Here is an 18,391-nt window from a genome sequence, read left to right as displayed (position 1 = left end):
TAGACGCTGTAAGTTGTATTCTCAATATCTTTTCTCTTCTTCCCCACAAACAACCTGATTTTGTTCCCAGCAGTAAAAGAATCATATCAGGCTGTATAGCATGGCGGTCTAATACTGAGTGATTATTTAGTCTACCAAATAATTCATTTCCCAGACTTTCTTGCCAGGAAATCCAGGTATAATGATAGAGCTCCGTTTAGGACAGGGAGAGATAAGAGAATGTCTGACACAGATTTTGCATTCCTGGTAAAGGAGGCATTTGCTGTTGGCACTGCCTGTTCCCTCTTTCTCCCTGCCTTGACTATGCCTGGAGTTAAAATAGCCATCTTATGACCATATCACAGACATTAGAACAAAAAAAGGAACACATTAGGGATGCTAAAGCAGAGAGATAGGGGCAGGATCCTTGTTCCCTAGGTTGGAGAGTTGAATCAAGAAACTACCTACCTGTTGTTCATCTTCCGTCTTATATGAGAAAAATAAATCCTGGTAATTGAAGCTATGGTTAGGTTTTCTATTACTTGAAACCAAAAGCAACATCTCAACTACTGTTTCCACTGGTCCATTTGCTACTCTTAATGATTATATGACGAATGGGCCTAAAAGATAGCTGAAATAAAATGCCCCTTAATAGTTATGTTCTGAACTATTTGTTCTGAAAATATCTGTTCCGAAAACATATTTTCTCATTTCTATCTCAGCCATATGTGCTTCTCTCTACTTGAAACTACCAATAACCAGGCAACCACACAAGTCAACAAAATGGACAATAGAGAGCTAGTGACTATCCTTCGATAAGAAACCTGTCATTAGATAAGGGTGGTCATAAAAGGTCTATATGTCTTAACAGCTAGAATTGTGAGGAGCTAGGTAAAAGGGATTAATTGGAATTGGATTACTTGCTATATTTACCTTAATGTGCCTAATAAGATCTTTCTACTCTCTGTGTCTTTCTTCAGTCCTATTCTCTTTGCCTGGTATGCTCCCCACCACTTCTCTTTGCAACCCACCAACCCAACCTTTAATACCATTCTATTTATGAATCCTTACTTGATCTGACCTAGAGCCAACGGTTCTCTCTTCTGTCTCTAATTCTCTTAATGGGAACTCTTCTATGTCACAAAGTGTTCTCTCAGATGTTTCAGAGGCCAAGTTTGGATGATTATAAGGAGGAACACAACACAGAATTGCAGGTGAAATTCGATTTAGAAATCACCAAATACAATGATTCATACACAAAAACATTGTCTTTTACATTTCTCCCATGTTTGGGCACCTTAGCAAATTCTTTTATGTTCAGAAAATAATTACTACCTCTAAGAAGTTTATGAATATTTAAAATATATGCCCTTGTAGAATCTTCATCTATATCACAAAGGCATTATACAAAATCAGTATTCAGATCACATGTTAATTTACTAAGAGTCTGTAAAGAGATGCAATTGAACTAAAACTGACTAAAGACATGAAGAGAGGGAAGGCCTCCTAAAGAAGTATGTGCAATATGTTTGCAGAAAGTTGTGACGACAGTACAGTGCGATAACTGATATCTTAGTTGAGGACAGAAACTTCTGCAAATGAAATGTTTAAAAGCAAGCTAACTCTGACTGAAGGAGTCAGGGTAAGTAAGTGCCAGTGGGAATCAGAGATGTGTCTTAAAGTTCAAAGTCTCAGGTGTGGCTTCTGTTTGGAATACACCAATGACAATTATTAACCCTGAAGAGAAAGCAGCCTAGCATTGGTGCTATGGCTGGAACCAAAAACATATTGGGAGGATGGGAATAAGTTCCCATCAAAGCCAGGAAATCTGGGGTTAGCTATTAAGATAATTGCAGATATGTAGAAAGATTGCCAATGTCAAAATCAGAAGTAAAACCTTGGAACAAATAACAATTACTGATGGATGTGTTACTAGTTCCAAGACCTTCCTCAGAAGGAGCTCAGAACACAGCTGTTGATTCAAAAAATCAGAGGACCCTTCACGGACCTGGTGATAATCCACCGACAACTTGAAGTAGGCTATACTTTCAGTTCCAGATCTGAGATGGAAACATTTAGTTTCAGTTCTGAGACTAAAATATATTTATGGATGTATACCTACCCTTTAAAAAAATTGCTTTTATATTCTCTTCCCCATTCCACAGCTTTCCATCTTCATAATGACACACATTCTATAATGGACTAGAGTCATTAAGAAGAGTGATTTCAAATAACTGCTTACGATGTCACTTTTCTGACATGTGGGAGCTCATACAATGACAATAAGGGTCAATGATTTGACTCAGTCTAGATAGTTAACCACCCAATTTTAAATGCAGGTATGTCCTACAATGGCTAGCATCTTTGCATCAATAATCTCAAGTTACACAGAATTTAAAAATCTGGGAAGGAAATCTAGGTTTTTTCCTATGAACCCCATTGACATTTTTAGATAAAGAGAAAGGCAAAATGACGCAGAGCAAAGAAAGGTCATTGTGTAGACATTGAGCCATGAGTTGAAAAATGTCGGCAACTCTGTTAAAAAACAGAGAAAGGGGCAGAGAAAAGCGATTAAACAACAAGTGCCCTTCTGAGTGGATCACACCAATTATACTTGAGCAATAATTGTCAATACTATTACTTTTAGTGTATCACATAGTAATAGCTGTAAACACAATCTGGTTGGATTTTCATTTGTCTTTGGAAGTTCTTCATAAAAAATTGCATTGTACACAGTAGTTCTCAGGATTTAGAAATATGAATTTAACATTCATTTTGTTAATTTAGGTTTTGTTGCATTAATGATGAACAATTCTAACACAGGTAGGAAAAAAAACCTTGAAATAAACAGGGAGCAATAGTAATCTCTTACTTAAATGCATCAGATTTTTAAATATAATTTCAATATAATAATATACTCTCCTGTCTTCTACTTCTCATATCATTAAGAAAGAATATTTTCACAAACAGCAATTTGATTCAAATTCCCTTCAGGATCCCATGTATCTTTGATACTGTAATAATTTTAATCTTCCAGTTTCTGTAATAGTTGCCATTCACCTGACTTCTTGAGAAAATTTATAGGCTTCATAGATCTTTTTCAAATTTTCTGAAAGTAAAGATTTCTGAATGTTGCTGCTTAGTTGTTTTGCTAAATTAATGAGCATTCTGAACTTCCAAGAACCGATTTGATCTGATTCTAAATTTGTTAAAAACACAGCTAGCAACTATCTCAGTTTTACGTGAGCTTTATTTTGTTAGTGTACTGCTTACAGAGTAGAAACTCAATAAATATATTACTTGAATATGACTTATTGTGGAGAGATGTATTAAGTCTGTTTCTTTTCTTGTGGCACTGGTATAGGAATTGTTAATTCCTATAACAATTGATGTAACCCACCAACCCATGCTTCTCAGTCTTTGAACTTCTACTCGTTTGTCAGAATAGCCAATTGGAGTATAAGGCAAGAGTTTTATTTTTAATAAAGCAATTCAACACAAAAGCAAAACAAAATAAAAAACTTAACTCTAATGTAAACTCATATGAAACCATCCAGTTTTCATTAATGACTGTCCAATATATAACTACCACAGTTGCAAACATTGAATTTTCATCTATTAAAAAAATTATATTTTTAAAATATTGGATGGGAAGAATACTGCTATTTTATAATCATGTAAATAAATCAGCCACAAATTACTTAACCATTCTGAACCTTAGTTGTTTCAATGTGGAACTGAAAGAGTTAGAATACCTGTAATTTATGGAATCAATAAGGTCAAATAATATTGTATATATAGAAGGTAGTTCTACACTTCAAGTTCTACAATTCAAATTTGGGGTTTTACTTCACCTTGTAAGTTGCAATTATTTAATAAATACTCAGTCTCAGTGTTTGGCCATTTTTTTCTTCTAAAATACTTACTGGTATAAACAAGTTGAAAACCTTCATCTGTCCCTTCAGAATCAGAATTAAATTCCAGCCAGAGTTGATTTGAAGTACTGCTAAGTGTCAATCCTCGCATAGATGCGCCAGTAAATGCACCTAGTAGATGAGTCGTTTTATCTTTTCCATCATAAATCTGTAAAACGTTTATAATTAAAAATGTAAATGTGCCAATAAAAACCAGTTCAAATAACGTGTTTATGTTTATAAAGAAGAGGAAATTATCAAATTCTTCCCAAATCAGATCACTCATGTTCCCCAAGGACAATTACCTATATTAATCCCTACATATAACAAGCTAAGAAAGTTAGAATCCACATAGATAACTTTAAAATTCTAAGCTCAATATACCTTAACTTTTGATCTCATTATAAAAATAATGCTTTTTTATGGCAGGCATTTAAAATTGAGAATATCTATGGAAAGGGTGGATTTCAAGGTTGGTTGGTTCTTTTTCTGCAACTTGCTCAAGGGGACCAAGTACCTTTTTCTTTCTAATAACGTAATTAATATAAAATATACTTGCTTCTTTTGCAATTTCTATAATTTATCCATTTTCTTTACCTTAATTCATTTTAACTTACAAAATAGTAAATGAGTATTAAATGTTTTTAGAAATGATCTAACAAGGTAAAAATATATAAAACAAAATTGATGAGCTCTCAAAAATTCCTATGTAATTCTCATTCTTCTGAAGTTGTAACTTCTCATTATATTCTAATTTGCTTTTATCAGTGCATTCAGACATCTCTCCAGGTAAATAGATACAGATTCCGCCTTTTGAGAGCTATGCAATATTTCACACAGTGCCACTACCACAACTATCATTCCCATATTAGTAAATTCAGGATTTTTTTGCTACTAAGAGCAATACTGAAATAAACACCTTTTACATATGCCTCATTTTCTTTTGATATTTATATTTTCATAAGAAAATTATCAATATAGGGGATTTTGGAGCTAAATACTCAGGTATAGCTATACTATGTCCAAAAAGCATATAGAAATTAAGTGGAAGGTTTACCAACATTGCATGTTACCATTCTTTTGTCCTTAAGACATGAATTTTCAGTGGAGTACTTATGCCCCACGCCCCCAAGGCAGTGAAAATTGGTTCTTGCTTGTGGTGAAGTCTTATATATTAAAATGATTAGTAGTGCTACAAAGATCACTCTATATGACCAATTTTACTCCATAATATTCAGCTTTATGGGGTTGGGGGCTCAGTAGATGAATGATAATGAATAGAAAAAGTTGAGAAATGCTGCTCAAAGTTACTTACCTCCTGCCTGAAACTGCTTTACTTCTAACCTGGTATTAGTGTAAAAATTGTTGTTGAATTCCTAAACAAGTGACTTTGCCGTAGTCCCAGTGTTCCCCCAAAGTGGTATTATCATGTTCATGTTCAGAGAGCAGTTAGATGGTGCACAATGGAATTTTCATTATTATTATATACATGTAACTATTATATGAACCTGTATGATAGACTTTTCTTGAGCTAAATTTTTGGGTTTAATTTGATAATCTATATAGAACGTTTTATGTAATTCATAAATGAAAATTTATGTGTAGATTTTATATTTTTTCTTTTTCAAATTATCTTTATAAGGTATTAGTATTCAATTTATGTTAACTTAATAAAAGAGACTGGGAAATTTTCACTGTATTTCTAATGTCTGTATTATGCAAATAAAGTAATGAGACTTTTTTAATTAGAAGCTTAAGATATTTTCAACTCCAGAAACTCTTTGAGTTTTTGTTCATTTAATTACTCCTTATTTATACGATCCTTTTATTTTCCACCTAGAATGCCTATAATTTGTATATTGTCTCTAAAATGGTACTACATTTCTCCTTTATTTTCTCTTTGCATCTATCTTTCCCTCTGTATTGTAAACAATCCTCCACTGGATCTTCTACATGAAAAAATTAGATTTTCAGGAGTAACTAATCTCTTTGTAAGGCTTCTATTAAAATCTTAAATTTTAGGGATTCCTGGGTGGCTTAGCCCATTGGGTTCCTTCCTTCAGCTCAAGTCATGATCCTAGAATCCTGGGATCAAGTCCTGCATTGAGCTCCTTGCTTTTCCTCTGCCTACTCCTCCCTCTGCTTGTGCTCTTTCTCTGGCAAATAAATAAATAAAATTTATTTAAAAAATGATTTAAAATCTTAAATTTTATTTTATTTATTATTTTTTTAATCTTAAATTTTAAAATCATTGGTCAAACTTTAGAAAGTCTCTCCTCTCTCTCAGCACTCTAATTGCATTAAGATTTTTTCAAAAATTTTAAATTTCTTTTCAAATTTCTCTTAATGCTCCTACAGTCTGAATTCAATGTATACCACCTGTTCCATGCATTTAATTTGGTCTTTCTTCCCTCCAGTTACTGAATTCTCCTTAAGTATGTATTTATGTACCTTTAGCTATGTAAAGGATTATACTTCCTTATTATTGATATAAGATTTAAGTGCTATAAAGACTAGAGATAAAATTTTATTTAACATGCTATAAAAATGCAGCTTGTGCTCAGGGCCTCTGGTGTCCTCTTCAAACCACATGACCCTACACCTTTTCTGCACAGGAATTTTGAAGTCTCTATTACCAGGCCATTCTGCTATTTCCCTTTGTGACCAAGGGAATCTGCAGCTTCATATAAGCCTCTGGGGCTCCACCAGCTTATTTATTATATTAGCTCAGAGAGGGAGGCAGAAATAGAGGGTGAAGGTTGAAAGCTGAACTCAAGCCAACATGCTCATGGAATTCCTAAAAGAAAACATTTTACTGGGCGCCTGGGTGGCTCAGTGGGTTAAGCCGCTGCTTTCGGCTCAGGTCATGATCTCAGGGTCCTGGGATGGAGCCCCGCATCGGGCTCTCTGCTCAGCAGGGAGCCTGCTTCCTCCTCTCTCTCTCTCTGCCTGCCTCTCTGCCTACTTGTGATCTCTCTCTGTCTAACAAATAAATAAATAAATCTTTAAAAAAAAAAAAAAAGAAAACATTTTACTGTCCTCTCCCTTTTACAAGGTCCTTCTGTCCACTAAAAACAACAATAACCAACAAAAAAGTGGGTTGACTGTTTAAAGAGTATCTGAGCACTAGATAGAGGGCTGCATGGACAAATTTCCTAAAATTGTATAAGAATTCCTTGAACCCCCTGATGGAACTTACCAGACAAATAAGTTTCTGTTTTAGTTATCAGCAAGAAGTTCTTTATCTTCAACAAAGCTGAACCAAATGTTGAGGTTTGTTAGCTCAGGGATTTTATTGTTTGATTACATAAGAATCAACTTACAGTTTCTTAAGAATAGTAGTCACCAGTGATAATTCAGAGGCAAGTCAACACACTTGCTGGAAAACACACTTTTGTGTCTGTGAGTTTCGAATGTTCAATATTCTCGGAAGCTGCTTTTGAATACATTTATTTTATAACTCTATATATGACATAGTTCATAAATTCTAAGTTTAGAGCCATACATTCACAACCAAACCATTTGGGCAGCAGATCCAGTGATCTTATTTGTGGTTAATATTGTCTAGGTAATCCCAAAGAATATTTTCCTTTTTATTTCCCTTACTTTTTGCCAGCATGTAATTTCATTCTTTTTTTTTTAAATGTAATTTCATTCTTACATTAAATATAAATGTTCCTTGGATTCAACTAGTTCTGCTTTTATGCATGAACACACTGTAGGAACTTCATATCTCAAAAATAGCCAAATAAAGGGGCAATATAAATCAAACTAATTGATGTAAATCAGCAAACAGACACTGGTTCTTGAATTCTGGTTTTTGTTTTTGTTTTGTTTTTTTAAAGTCTCTCCAAATGTTTTTCTTAAATGTTCAGTGGTAAGAAAAAAAAAAATTTGAATCATTAGAGAAACTCTCTCTTTACACATGACAATCATTCTTATATAACATAATGTTAAAAAATAAACAAAATAATTTAACTCATATTTAGTTCTATGCACTGTATTATGTGCTGGGAATAAAATAAAAAATTAAGACATCATTCGTAAGCTGAAGGAAATTTTAAAAATATTGTCTGTCCCAAGAGAGATATTTACATTGTGTCTTTCTACTTTTTAAGTTAGAAGCATACTTTTTTCTTTTTCAAAAGAAACTATCTTTAAGATATTTTAAAAGTAATGATTTAAAGAAAAAGACTGAAAAGAGCTAATACTAATACATATAGATAGATATAGATATAGATATAGATATAGATATATCTTAAGCCCAGCAGAGAGGATCTAATTCAGCACCAAAACTCATTAACTAGTTTATTTAACAATGTAAAGTCAAAAGGTAGAAAACAAATAACACAGAGATACCACTATAATCATAAAAGTAAAATGAAGTGTGATAATTCAACTATGAACTTTAGGAAGTATGTATAGAGTCACTAAATTAAGATGAAAAACAAGTGTTAATTAGCAAGGTTTGAGAGAAGAGTTTTATACTAGTGATCAAGCCAATGCTATTTAACTTGTAAATAAAATTCTTCAAATGTATTCAAATACATATGCAAGCATAAAGGCAGTAAGAAATAGCAAAACATTGCAGCCAAAGGCAAATTACTTTGGAAGCAAACATGAATGCAAGCATGTAAATAAAAAAAATAAAATGAACAAAATGTATATTTCATTTAAAAGTAAATTTTCAGAGGTACTTACATGGCTCAGTTTCTCTTTGGCTGGGGTCTTGATCTTAGGGTCCTGGGATCAAGCCCAGCATCAGGCTCCCTGCTCAGCAGGGAGTCTGCTTCTCCTTCTTCCCTTTCCCCCTCGATCCCCCAACTCATGTTCTCTCTCAAATAGATGAACAAAATATTTTTTAAAAAGTGAATTTACAGTACAGAGTGATTATACTGGGTCTTACTATAGAACTTTTGACATCATTACTTTTCATATTTCTGTTCTGATTAAAGTCAGGATTATTAAGCATGCTTTTAAAGATTTTATTTATTTATTTGAGAGAGAGACAGCGAAAGAGAGCATGAGCGAGGAGAAGGTCAGAGGGAGAAGCAGACTCCCCATGGAGCTGGGAGCCCGATGTGGGACTCAATCCCGGGACCCCAGGATCATGACCTGAGCTGAAGGCAGTTGTCCAACCAACTGAGCCACCCAGGCATCCCTTAAGCATACTTTTATTTATTTGGGTCTATTTTTCTCTTTTTCCTTTTTTCATGTTTTTATTTCATTGTTATTATTTTTGCTATGTCTTAATACCTATTTGTTTTTCAAAAATTTACAAATCTAAAAAAAGTATAAGATAACTGTATAATACATTCTTTTGTGTTGGAAGGAAGAGGATTATGGTGTTTCCCATAGAAATATTCTCAGTTACTTAATCCCTAATTCAGATAATGAAGACTCACTTTAATGTCAAATTTAGAATTTCAAGTTGATTTAAGAATTAATATCATTAAAGGCATTGAGGGCTTTTGTAATATTAATGAAGGTCCTCAGTGAGGCTCTAATTTGTGAAATGATTGCCATTAGCCTGGTAGTGTCTTAATAAAACAGACTAGACCTCAAATGTTGCCATGTTTCAGTTATCAAACCTTTTAGAATGGATCAGGGGGGCTGTAATTAGTTTTGGTGTACAGACCTTCCTATATTTGGAAGGTCAAACCCTTTATAATGAACAGCTTATTAACACTCAAAACTGTGTTTTTTGTTTTTAATAAATGCATCATTAGAAGGCATATTCTCAGTCATTCCTTTAATGAATTAGCAAGTCATATTTTTTTTTGTTTTGTTTTTTTAAATAACTTTTTTAAAGATTTTATTCATTTATTTGACACAGAGAGATCACATATAGGCAGAGCAGCAGGCAGAGAGAAAGGGGGAAGCAGGCTTCCTGCTAAGCAGAGAGCCCCATGCAGGGCTTGATCCCAGGACCTGAGCTGAAGGGAGAGGCCTAACCCTCTGAGCCACCCAGGCACCCCAGCAAGTCAGATGTTATCTTAACCCAAGAGCAGAAAGTACATAGAAAATAAAATCGAAAGAAATCACACATGTACATATGTATAATCACACAAACCTGCAAATTATTCCCACTCATGGATATTAGAATTTTCATTTTGGCTGCTTGTTTTATAGGTTGATTTAGGAATTTAGATAAAGTTTTTCTAATAAGGTGATTGAGATGTCAAAATCTGAATAAAAAATAAATAAGAATAACTTTTACAATAGTTGATCAAAAAGGACAATGTTCCCAACCTTATGCTCTCCTCAAAATAAAATGAAACGAAGCAGATAAATTTTGTTCATATTAAAATATTTATGTCTTCAAAATAGCCATATAAGGTGTACACAATTATAGGAGCTAATATATTTTAGTTAAGGAGTTTAGGACACAATGAAAAGCACGCTTTTCAGGAGGTTTAGCTTTGTGATTATATAACAGATTTGAAGTCCCAATTCTACCTCTCAAGCTGGATGGCCTGTTGAAAATCATTCACTTCTGTTATCCTCAGTATGAGAAAGAATGAAGGGGTTTATGAGATCTAATATAGCATTCTTGACAAATAAATATTTACAGAGTGCTTTTGGAGGAAGAGAGAACAAAGGATTAGCACTGAATAAGCAAAGTTGGTAGATATGTATGGTGGACATCTGAGATATCTGGTTTGCTAGAAAATGTCTAATAACCAGCTCCCAGACAAATAGAATTGGTGAATGTATATACCCAATCATACTTAAAAAATAATAACTTTTATTAATATAAAGAGAGGTAGACTCAGGGTGGCTCAGTGGGTTAAAGCCTCTGCCTTCGGCTCAGGTCATGTTCTCGTGGTCCTGGGATAGAGCCCCACATCAGGCCCTCTGCTCAGCAGGGAGCCTGCTTCCTGCCTGCCTCTCTGCCTACTAATAAATAAATAAAATATTTTTTAAAAAAGAGAGAGGTAGACAAACTTTTTCCAAAAAAGAATAGACAATATATTTATAGTATTTGGGAGATAATATCTCTGTCATAACGACTCAATACTGTCATTGTAGCACAAAAACAGGGACAGATAATATGTAAATGAATGAACATGGTTTTCTCCCAGTAAAATTTTATTTATAGACATGGCCGTCAAGACCAATTTGGTCCATAGACTGTCTGGGAATCCCTGATTAAAGGGATATGTAGCATGCAAGTTACAAATAGCAAAAAAAAAAAAAAAAAAAAAAAAAAAAAAAAAAAAAAAAAAAATTAAAACCTGTATATACATTCACTGCTCCAAATTCCATAGAAGTAATACTTTGTTTTTGGCCAAATTTCTGTATCTGCATCTTATAACTGCAACTGACAAACAAGAATGGTTCCTAACTGAATATTGCTTGAGTTTTTTAAGTTAACAAGATCTAAGCAAAGCAATGTAAAAACAATGTTATATCAGAAAATGGAATTTGTAAATGACAGAAGCAACTTCTTGGCTAAACCGAATAATAGTTTTTAATTCTAGAAAATATGTATTTTGGTGTTATTCACAACAGAATGACTATAGACACAACCCATTCTTAAACTTAAGTATAGATGATGTGCAAAGGAATAGATCAAGTCAAGGTCTGTAGTATTTGTCATTTTCTGCAGGGTAACTATTCCTAGTATTGTCAATATCAAGCTATCAATATGACATCTCTGTATGTAGAGTTGGGAAAGGATGGACGCTTTGCATAGTATTTCCACCATAGAGATTTAATACACAGAGCTCACCTAAAAAAACACACATAATAACAAAAAGAGTAAAATAATTAAGAAATGAGAAGTTGTATTTGTTACCTTTGTTTTTAATATAACAATTGTAATATAACTGTAATCTAATCTAATTTAATTTTTAATAATGTGTATGTTTAACAACCAGTTCACAAAATTACTGAAAATTTAACAACAGGTTCTCACAAATAGTATTCCCAAACACTAGCACATAGGTTACAAAATAAGCTAGAAAATAATACGTCTTGAAAAACAACAATATTTTAATAACGTTCTTTTCATACTGCTAGAAGAATGTTATTAGTTATTAATCCAGTCCTTTAACTATTTAGTCTCACATAACTATGATAATTCTTTCAGACTCTCAAAACCAATATTAAGTTATTTAACTGACTCTTCTCCATAATCATCCATCCTGTCTACATTTTCATTAGACATAAATCTTTAAACTACAAAATACTGAGTGTGGTAAAAAGATAGCCTTGAATTTTTTCTCTGCTACATTCCCTTATCTAAACATAATGCTCAGTCTTTTTCTGAAAATAAAAACAAGCATTACAACAACAAAACAGAGATAGTATTACTGATTGCTATTCAGCTTTTGTCTTATCAGGCTGACAATGGCAATTACTCATTGGTGATTGTTTAGAGTATACATATAATAAACACCTCCTATAAATGTTAATTGAAAGAAGTAATTAAATTACATATTTTGAGTGAGGGTTGGAGAAGTTCAGTATTCTTGTCCATTAAAAGGAACAGAACCAAGGAAGGATATATTCATAATTCCCAAATCTGATGTCTATCAGATAATCTGGAGAGCTTTATAAAAATCCAAAATTCCAGGTACAGGCCAACTAAAACAGTTTTCCCCAGATCTACTGAATCAGGAAAATCTGGTAGTGGTACCAGGAATAAACTACCTAGAGGAATCATATGATCAGCTATATTTGATATCAACTTTATTAGTATGGCTGTATGTATATTTATGGAAAGAGGAGGGAAAGAGAAAGAGTGGGCGGATGACTAAGTGGGCATCAGCCTGAATGGCATGCTCTCTGGAGAATGTGTGTGTGTGTGTGTGTGTGTGTGTAGGTATAGATTAAGTTGATACACACACGTTTTTATTATTATTGCTCTTTTGGTCAGAATCCAATACAGTGATATTATAATAAATGCAACAAGAAGAAAAAAAGCCTTGTCTAGACCTTTCACTCATATAGAGTTTATAAGAGAATATTATCCCAAAGAACATAGCCAATCCTACCATATCAAGAAAAGCAATGCTTTTCTGAGTCAAGGGACAAAGGGTTATTTGTTCTATAATGGGCTATTTGTTCTACTAATTTCTTTTCTCTTTACAGATTTTATTTATTTATTTGAGGGGGAGAATGTGAGCAAGGGAGCAGAAGCAGAGCAGCAGAGGGAGAGGGAGAAGCAGGCTCCCCACTGATCGGGGAGCCTGATGCAACTCCATTCCAGGGTCCTGGCATCATGACCAGAGGCATGCTGCTTAACTGACAGAGCCCAACATGCTGCCCAAGGCAGCTGCTTAACTGACAGAGCCACCCAGATGCCCCAGTTTTACTAATTTCTTCTGATTTCCTGGTCTGAATGGACAAAGAGCTGACTGCACTAGGTGTAATGTTGGAAAATGCTGGGATGAGAGTGGGCTCTCATGGACTGGTTTGCAGTGGGGGAAATCATCCTGCATCATGAAAGGACTCTGGGCTCCTTAGTCTTTGAAAATTAATCATCTGTCCTTTGGAGGGAGTATCTGTCTGCTTCGTGCCTAACTGTGCCTGTATCAGTAGGTACTTCTGAACTAGCTGTCCATGGAATTAATGGGAAGGATAAGACAACATTTAATCATTTACATCTTAAACTGATGGAGAGACCATGAAGACCACAGAGTTGGAGTTTAAAGCCCAATAGTCTCTATACAGTGGCTTGCTAAAGTTATTTTGAAATAATAATTCAGAATAAAACCAAGGCAAGATTACCAGCAGGGGCTGTTACTACTGTAATATTTAATATATGTAATCTTTTCAACTTGGGGAAACATATATTTATTCTAGAAAAGTTACAGAAATCTTTGCTTGGGATATAAATTTTCAAGAAAGAAAAATCCTTACTTATTTAAAAATCTTTATTTAAAGGGCCTTGAATTGCATTTTTCTGCCTTCTTTTGTTTGTCACCATCACGTGCACCCACAATGTCACTTTTAACTGGAGTGTCAACCATCCTCAGGCAACACAGGTAACAAGCACATGTTACCTTATTCCAAGGAAGCAGCAGTTTAGACAGAAATTATTCTGAGGAGCACATTCAGGTTATTCTTTATAAAGGCATCACCTGTGATCCTAAATGAATTTCCCAATTAATAGCCATAATTCAGTATGGAGTAGTAATGGATATCTTTCAAGCAACACAGAGAATGATATTTTAAAGAAAGAAATATTTTAGGAAGAATAGTGGTAGGCTGGGGAAGCACTTCTTAACTGTTAACTTATAACCATATATTTATTATAGCTGCTCATGAGATACAGGTTAGCAGCTAGCCTTATACATCTGATCTATGTCTTGATATATTTCTCCTCATACTTGGCCTGAGGAAAACATAAGCACTGCCTCACTTCGAGGTTTAGGCATCCCATTAATCTCAATGCTGACTCTAATTCAGCAAATAAAGCTTATGTTAACAAGAAAATCCAAACAATGAACTGGAGGTTGAGGAGATTATAAAGTGAATCCCTGTTGCTTATTGGGGAAAAGAATAAAAAATAAGAATGATCCTAAATTAATAGTAAAATTGTATATATCTAAGGAAATTTCCCATGTCTAAACAAATCTTACAAGCACACAGTTCTGTCTATATTAGATCATCAATTATCATCAAAATTATATTTTTTTAAGAAATTTTTTTAACATCACTGCTAAACAATGATCCCCTACCCCTGCCAACCTGAGATGTCACTTTTTTTTTTTTTAAAGATTTCTGAAAACAGAATTATGTTGGATTTCTTACCAGGAAGGAAATATTGACAATTAGGAAAAATTTATCCAATTATTTTAAAAATATTAAAAGTGATTTTTATATAAGTGTTTATTTTTATTCTACTTCCTCCTATAAATTATGTTTACTAAAACACTTACTTGGCAAAATATTAATCAGCAAGTGTGGAAATATTGTATCTTTTAAAAAAATAAGACCTTTGCCTATTTCAACTTTTTAGAATAAATTTGTAAATTTTACACTAAATATTTATTATCATTATTAATATTTTTAAAGATCTATTTATTTATTTAGTTTAGAAAATAGGCAGATGGAGAAGGAGAAAGAATCCCAAGCAGACTACGTGCTGAGCGTGATGCCAGATGTAGGGCTGGACACCTGACCCCAAAGCAAGAGTCAGATGCTTAACCAACTGTGCCACCCAGGCAGCCCACTAGATGTTTACTATTAATAAAATATATTTTACGTATATGACTTACAGATAGGAAGTCATTAGTTTTATGCGTTTACAAAATACAAGTTTTTTGTAATCATAAATGCAAAAACAATCCATGTATCAACAGAGATAACCAAGTAACTTAAAAGATATCAAAACAAAAATAAACCATCACTCTATTTCTTAAAGAAATAACCATTCCTATGTTAATTATGTTTTATATATATGATTTAGTGTTATTGAAACATTAAAATTTATGTATCATAAATTAAAAATATCTGTATTATAAATAAGCATTGGCAACAAAACATTTATCTCAATGAAAATGATAATAGGAAAATAGGAAATAATGTATAATTGAAATCTATGAATGGCAGAATCAACTTATGGTTGACCACACATATATATGCATATATATGTATTAATATATACTTACTGACTAAAAATTATCAAAATACAAGAGTTTCTGAGTTCACCTACCTTAAGAACGTCTCCTTGTGCTAAATGAAATGTTCTGGCTGAAATATTGATTCCCTTTCCTGCTTGAACCTGAATACTATAAATGCATTCATGGTTGTTTTCATAGTTGAGTGGATAATTTGGAGAAAGCAAAATTCCTTCATTATTTGTTGCAGATGCACCACATTCAGCTGCAGGTAAAACAGAATATTAAAAGCACAGTTTAATAGAAAGCATTATCATTTTCAAGTAATGTAATGTATGGAAGTGTTAATGCATTTTACTTTAATTAGAACCTAACAGGAAAATAATGTACAAAATGGCTGTGTACTGTAGATGATTCATTCCCTCTCAAATAATATATGGGAAGAAGGAACAACTTTCCATGGACAGGACATTTGTACGCAAGAGGAAATATAAAATAGTTTTAGTATTTCACTCCTGCTCCAGGATGAAAAGGTAACATGAAAAAGGATAAGAACAAAAGATTTTCAGGACATATTTTAAGTTTGTATATTTCTGGTTAATTGATTACCTGTAAATTTATAATTTATTTATTTTAAAATACATAAAAAAGATAGAGCGATAAATTTTATTTTAGAATGATTCTTATCTGACCTTTTATTTTTACCTTTTCTTGAATTTGACCCCTTTTCCTCCAATAGTCAGCATTCCCCTGACCCAAGAACTTCAGGAATAAAAAGGGAAATAAATACTGTATTGTCTTTCAAAACTGATATAATGGGTATAAGCCATTAACCAATAATTGTAACAAACTGGACACTTTTGGAAAATGGATCACCTTTCCCAATTCAAAAAATAAAACAGATTAAGTCAGTCACATAATCAGTAAATTGTACTGCTAACTCTCCTAGATTAACTTTGCAAAACTTGAGGACATGTCTAACTACATAAATTGGGAATTGGGAATTTCTCCTTTTTTAAAAAATTTAATTTTAATTTAATACTTTACAAAGCATGTAGCTTTTATTATAAAATCAAACAAGTCCTTATAAGTTCCCAAACGTATTCCTTATGTCTCAGAAATTCAATGAATTCAGTTTTCTGTCAGATCTAATAACTTTTCTCATTTTACCATACCATAGGCCAGGGAGAGTTATTTTTTCAAAGGCTTAACTTATCAGGAAAATAAAGCAAGTCATTATGCTCCAGAAAAGATTTTTAAAATAACGATTCATGAGAATAATCATAGGAAGTATATAATGAGGTAAAATATAATGAATTGTTTTAACTTTTACATACAATGATTAATGCTTAAACATTTACAAAAATAACACAAAAGAAGAAAGCCTAATGAGAAAATGAAAATGATCGAAATGAAACAGTCAGTATAATGACAATGTAGTGTGAAATAGTAATAAAAACCAATGATATGTTGTTAACAATCAACCAGTCACATGAACTGCCACAAAACTGAGCTCCTCCAAGTTCCTTTTAAAGTAAAAGGAAAGCAACAAAACAAAACAAACAAACAAACACCCTCAAAAACTCCCAAAATTGATTTAAGTTTTCATTTTTATGTAACTTTTAAGCATGTTTGAACATAAAATAAGTTCTTGTACTTATAGCCTTACACGATTATAATACCAAAACATGTTTACAAAATATAAGAATACAACTACACAAACAGTAACATTTAAAATAGCAACATGTATCTAATGTGGCACAAGATTTCATTTTCCTGAAATTAAATTGCTCTTGGCAATGTGGATGAGGAACCAGCTGCTGGCATATAGGCTTTTGGAGTTTGTTATGCCTTTATTTTTTTTTTAAAGATCTATTTATTTATGTATTTATTTATTTGACAGAGAGAGATCACAAGTAGGCAGAGAGGCAGGCAGAGAGGGAGGAGGAAGCAGGCTCCCTGCTGTGCAGAGAGCCTGATGGGGGGCTCAATCCCAGGACCCTGGGATCCTGATTTGCGAGGAAGGCAGAGGCTTAACCCACTGAGCCACCCAGGCACCCTTTATTTATCCTTTAAATATACTATGTTCTGCATGATTACATTCTCCCTTATCTTATTCCTCTCTAAACTTTCATCTGCATGGTAGAGTATGATACCACGTATCCTTCACTTAGTGCAAATGAATAATTTCTATTTTAAATCTGTCTCATTGACTTCTCACTAGCTTATTACAATCTAGGTATACTTCTGGGGAATAAGGACAAATGTAACAGAACACACAGATGATGCAGAATACACATGTATTTTTTATCAGTCACATTATTTATTAGAGAATACACATAGTTTTAACTGTTATAGAATCAAGGAGTTCTGAGAATACATCCTTGGATGCCAGCTTGCAACACCGATACACTGATTAGGAGCCCAGGCTTTAATAAGATGCAGAGATTTAGTTTTCAAAACTAAGGGATTTAGTTTTCAAAATTAAGCTCTATATTCTGCCTATATGGGTTTGGTAAGTTATTCATTTTCTCTAAGACTCAATATTGTCATTATTGCCATGAAAATAATAACACCCTCCTCAGAAGGAAGCTTTGTTTGTATGTGTGAGTTGATAATATATGTAGAAAATACACGCAGAGCATTTAGTATGGTGCTGGAGTACACTAAGAGCTCAAAAATTAAAGCTATCATTATGAATATTTAAGTGAATTTTTTAATGCTCATGGTAGTACTCTGCGCCACATACAGAAAAAGAGTTTCAGGATACTTACATTGTCCCCTGTGTGGCTACCTAGGTGTAGAAAGACATTTATGTATGTAAAAAAGCCAGGAGATTTTTCATTATTTTGGAGAATCACCTAAAATATTAAAATCATTTTAGCAGCTTGTATAAATTGAACAAAACAAAACAAAAATGCTCCC

The 18,391-nt window shown here is 33.2% G+C and overlaps 1 protein-coding gene across 5 annotated transcripts in view; it reads right to left on the bottom strand.

Moving 5' to 3' along the window:
- Positions 1-18,391, bottom strand: part of CSMD3 (CUB and Sushi multiple domains 3) — a 1,245,805-nt gene that overhangs the window by 330,200 nt on the left and 897,214 nt on the right. For all 5 annotated transcript variants that reach the window (XM_082720053.1, XM_082720054.1, XM_082720055.1 and 2 more), the window contains 2 exons: positions 15,562-15,731; positions 3,906-4,062 (listed from right to left, as the gene is read on the bottom strand). In XM_082720053.1, the coding sequence (XP_082576179.1) occupies positions 3,906-4,062; positions 15,562-15,731 (327 nt within the window). The remainder of the gene's footprint in view (positions 1-3,905; positions 4,063-15,561; positions 15,732-18,391) is intronic.

This window comes from Mustela nivalis, assembly GCF_964662115.1.
Source record: "Mustela nivalis genome assembly, chromosome: 2".
Lineage (NCBI taxonomy): Eukaryota > Metazoa > Chordata > Mammalia > Carnivora > Mustelidae > Mustela > Mustela nivalis.
This window is presented reverse-complemented; position numbering and strand designations above follow the sequence as displayed.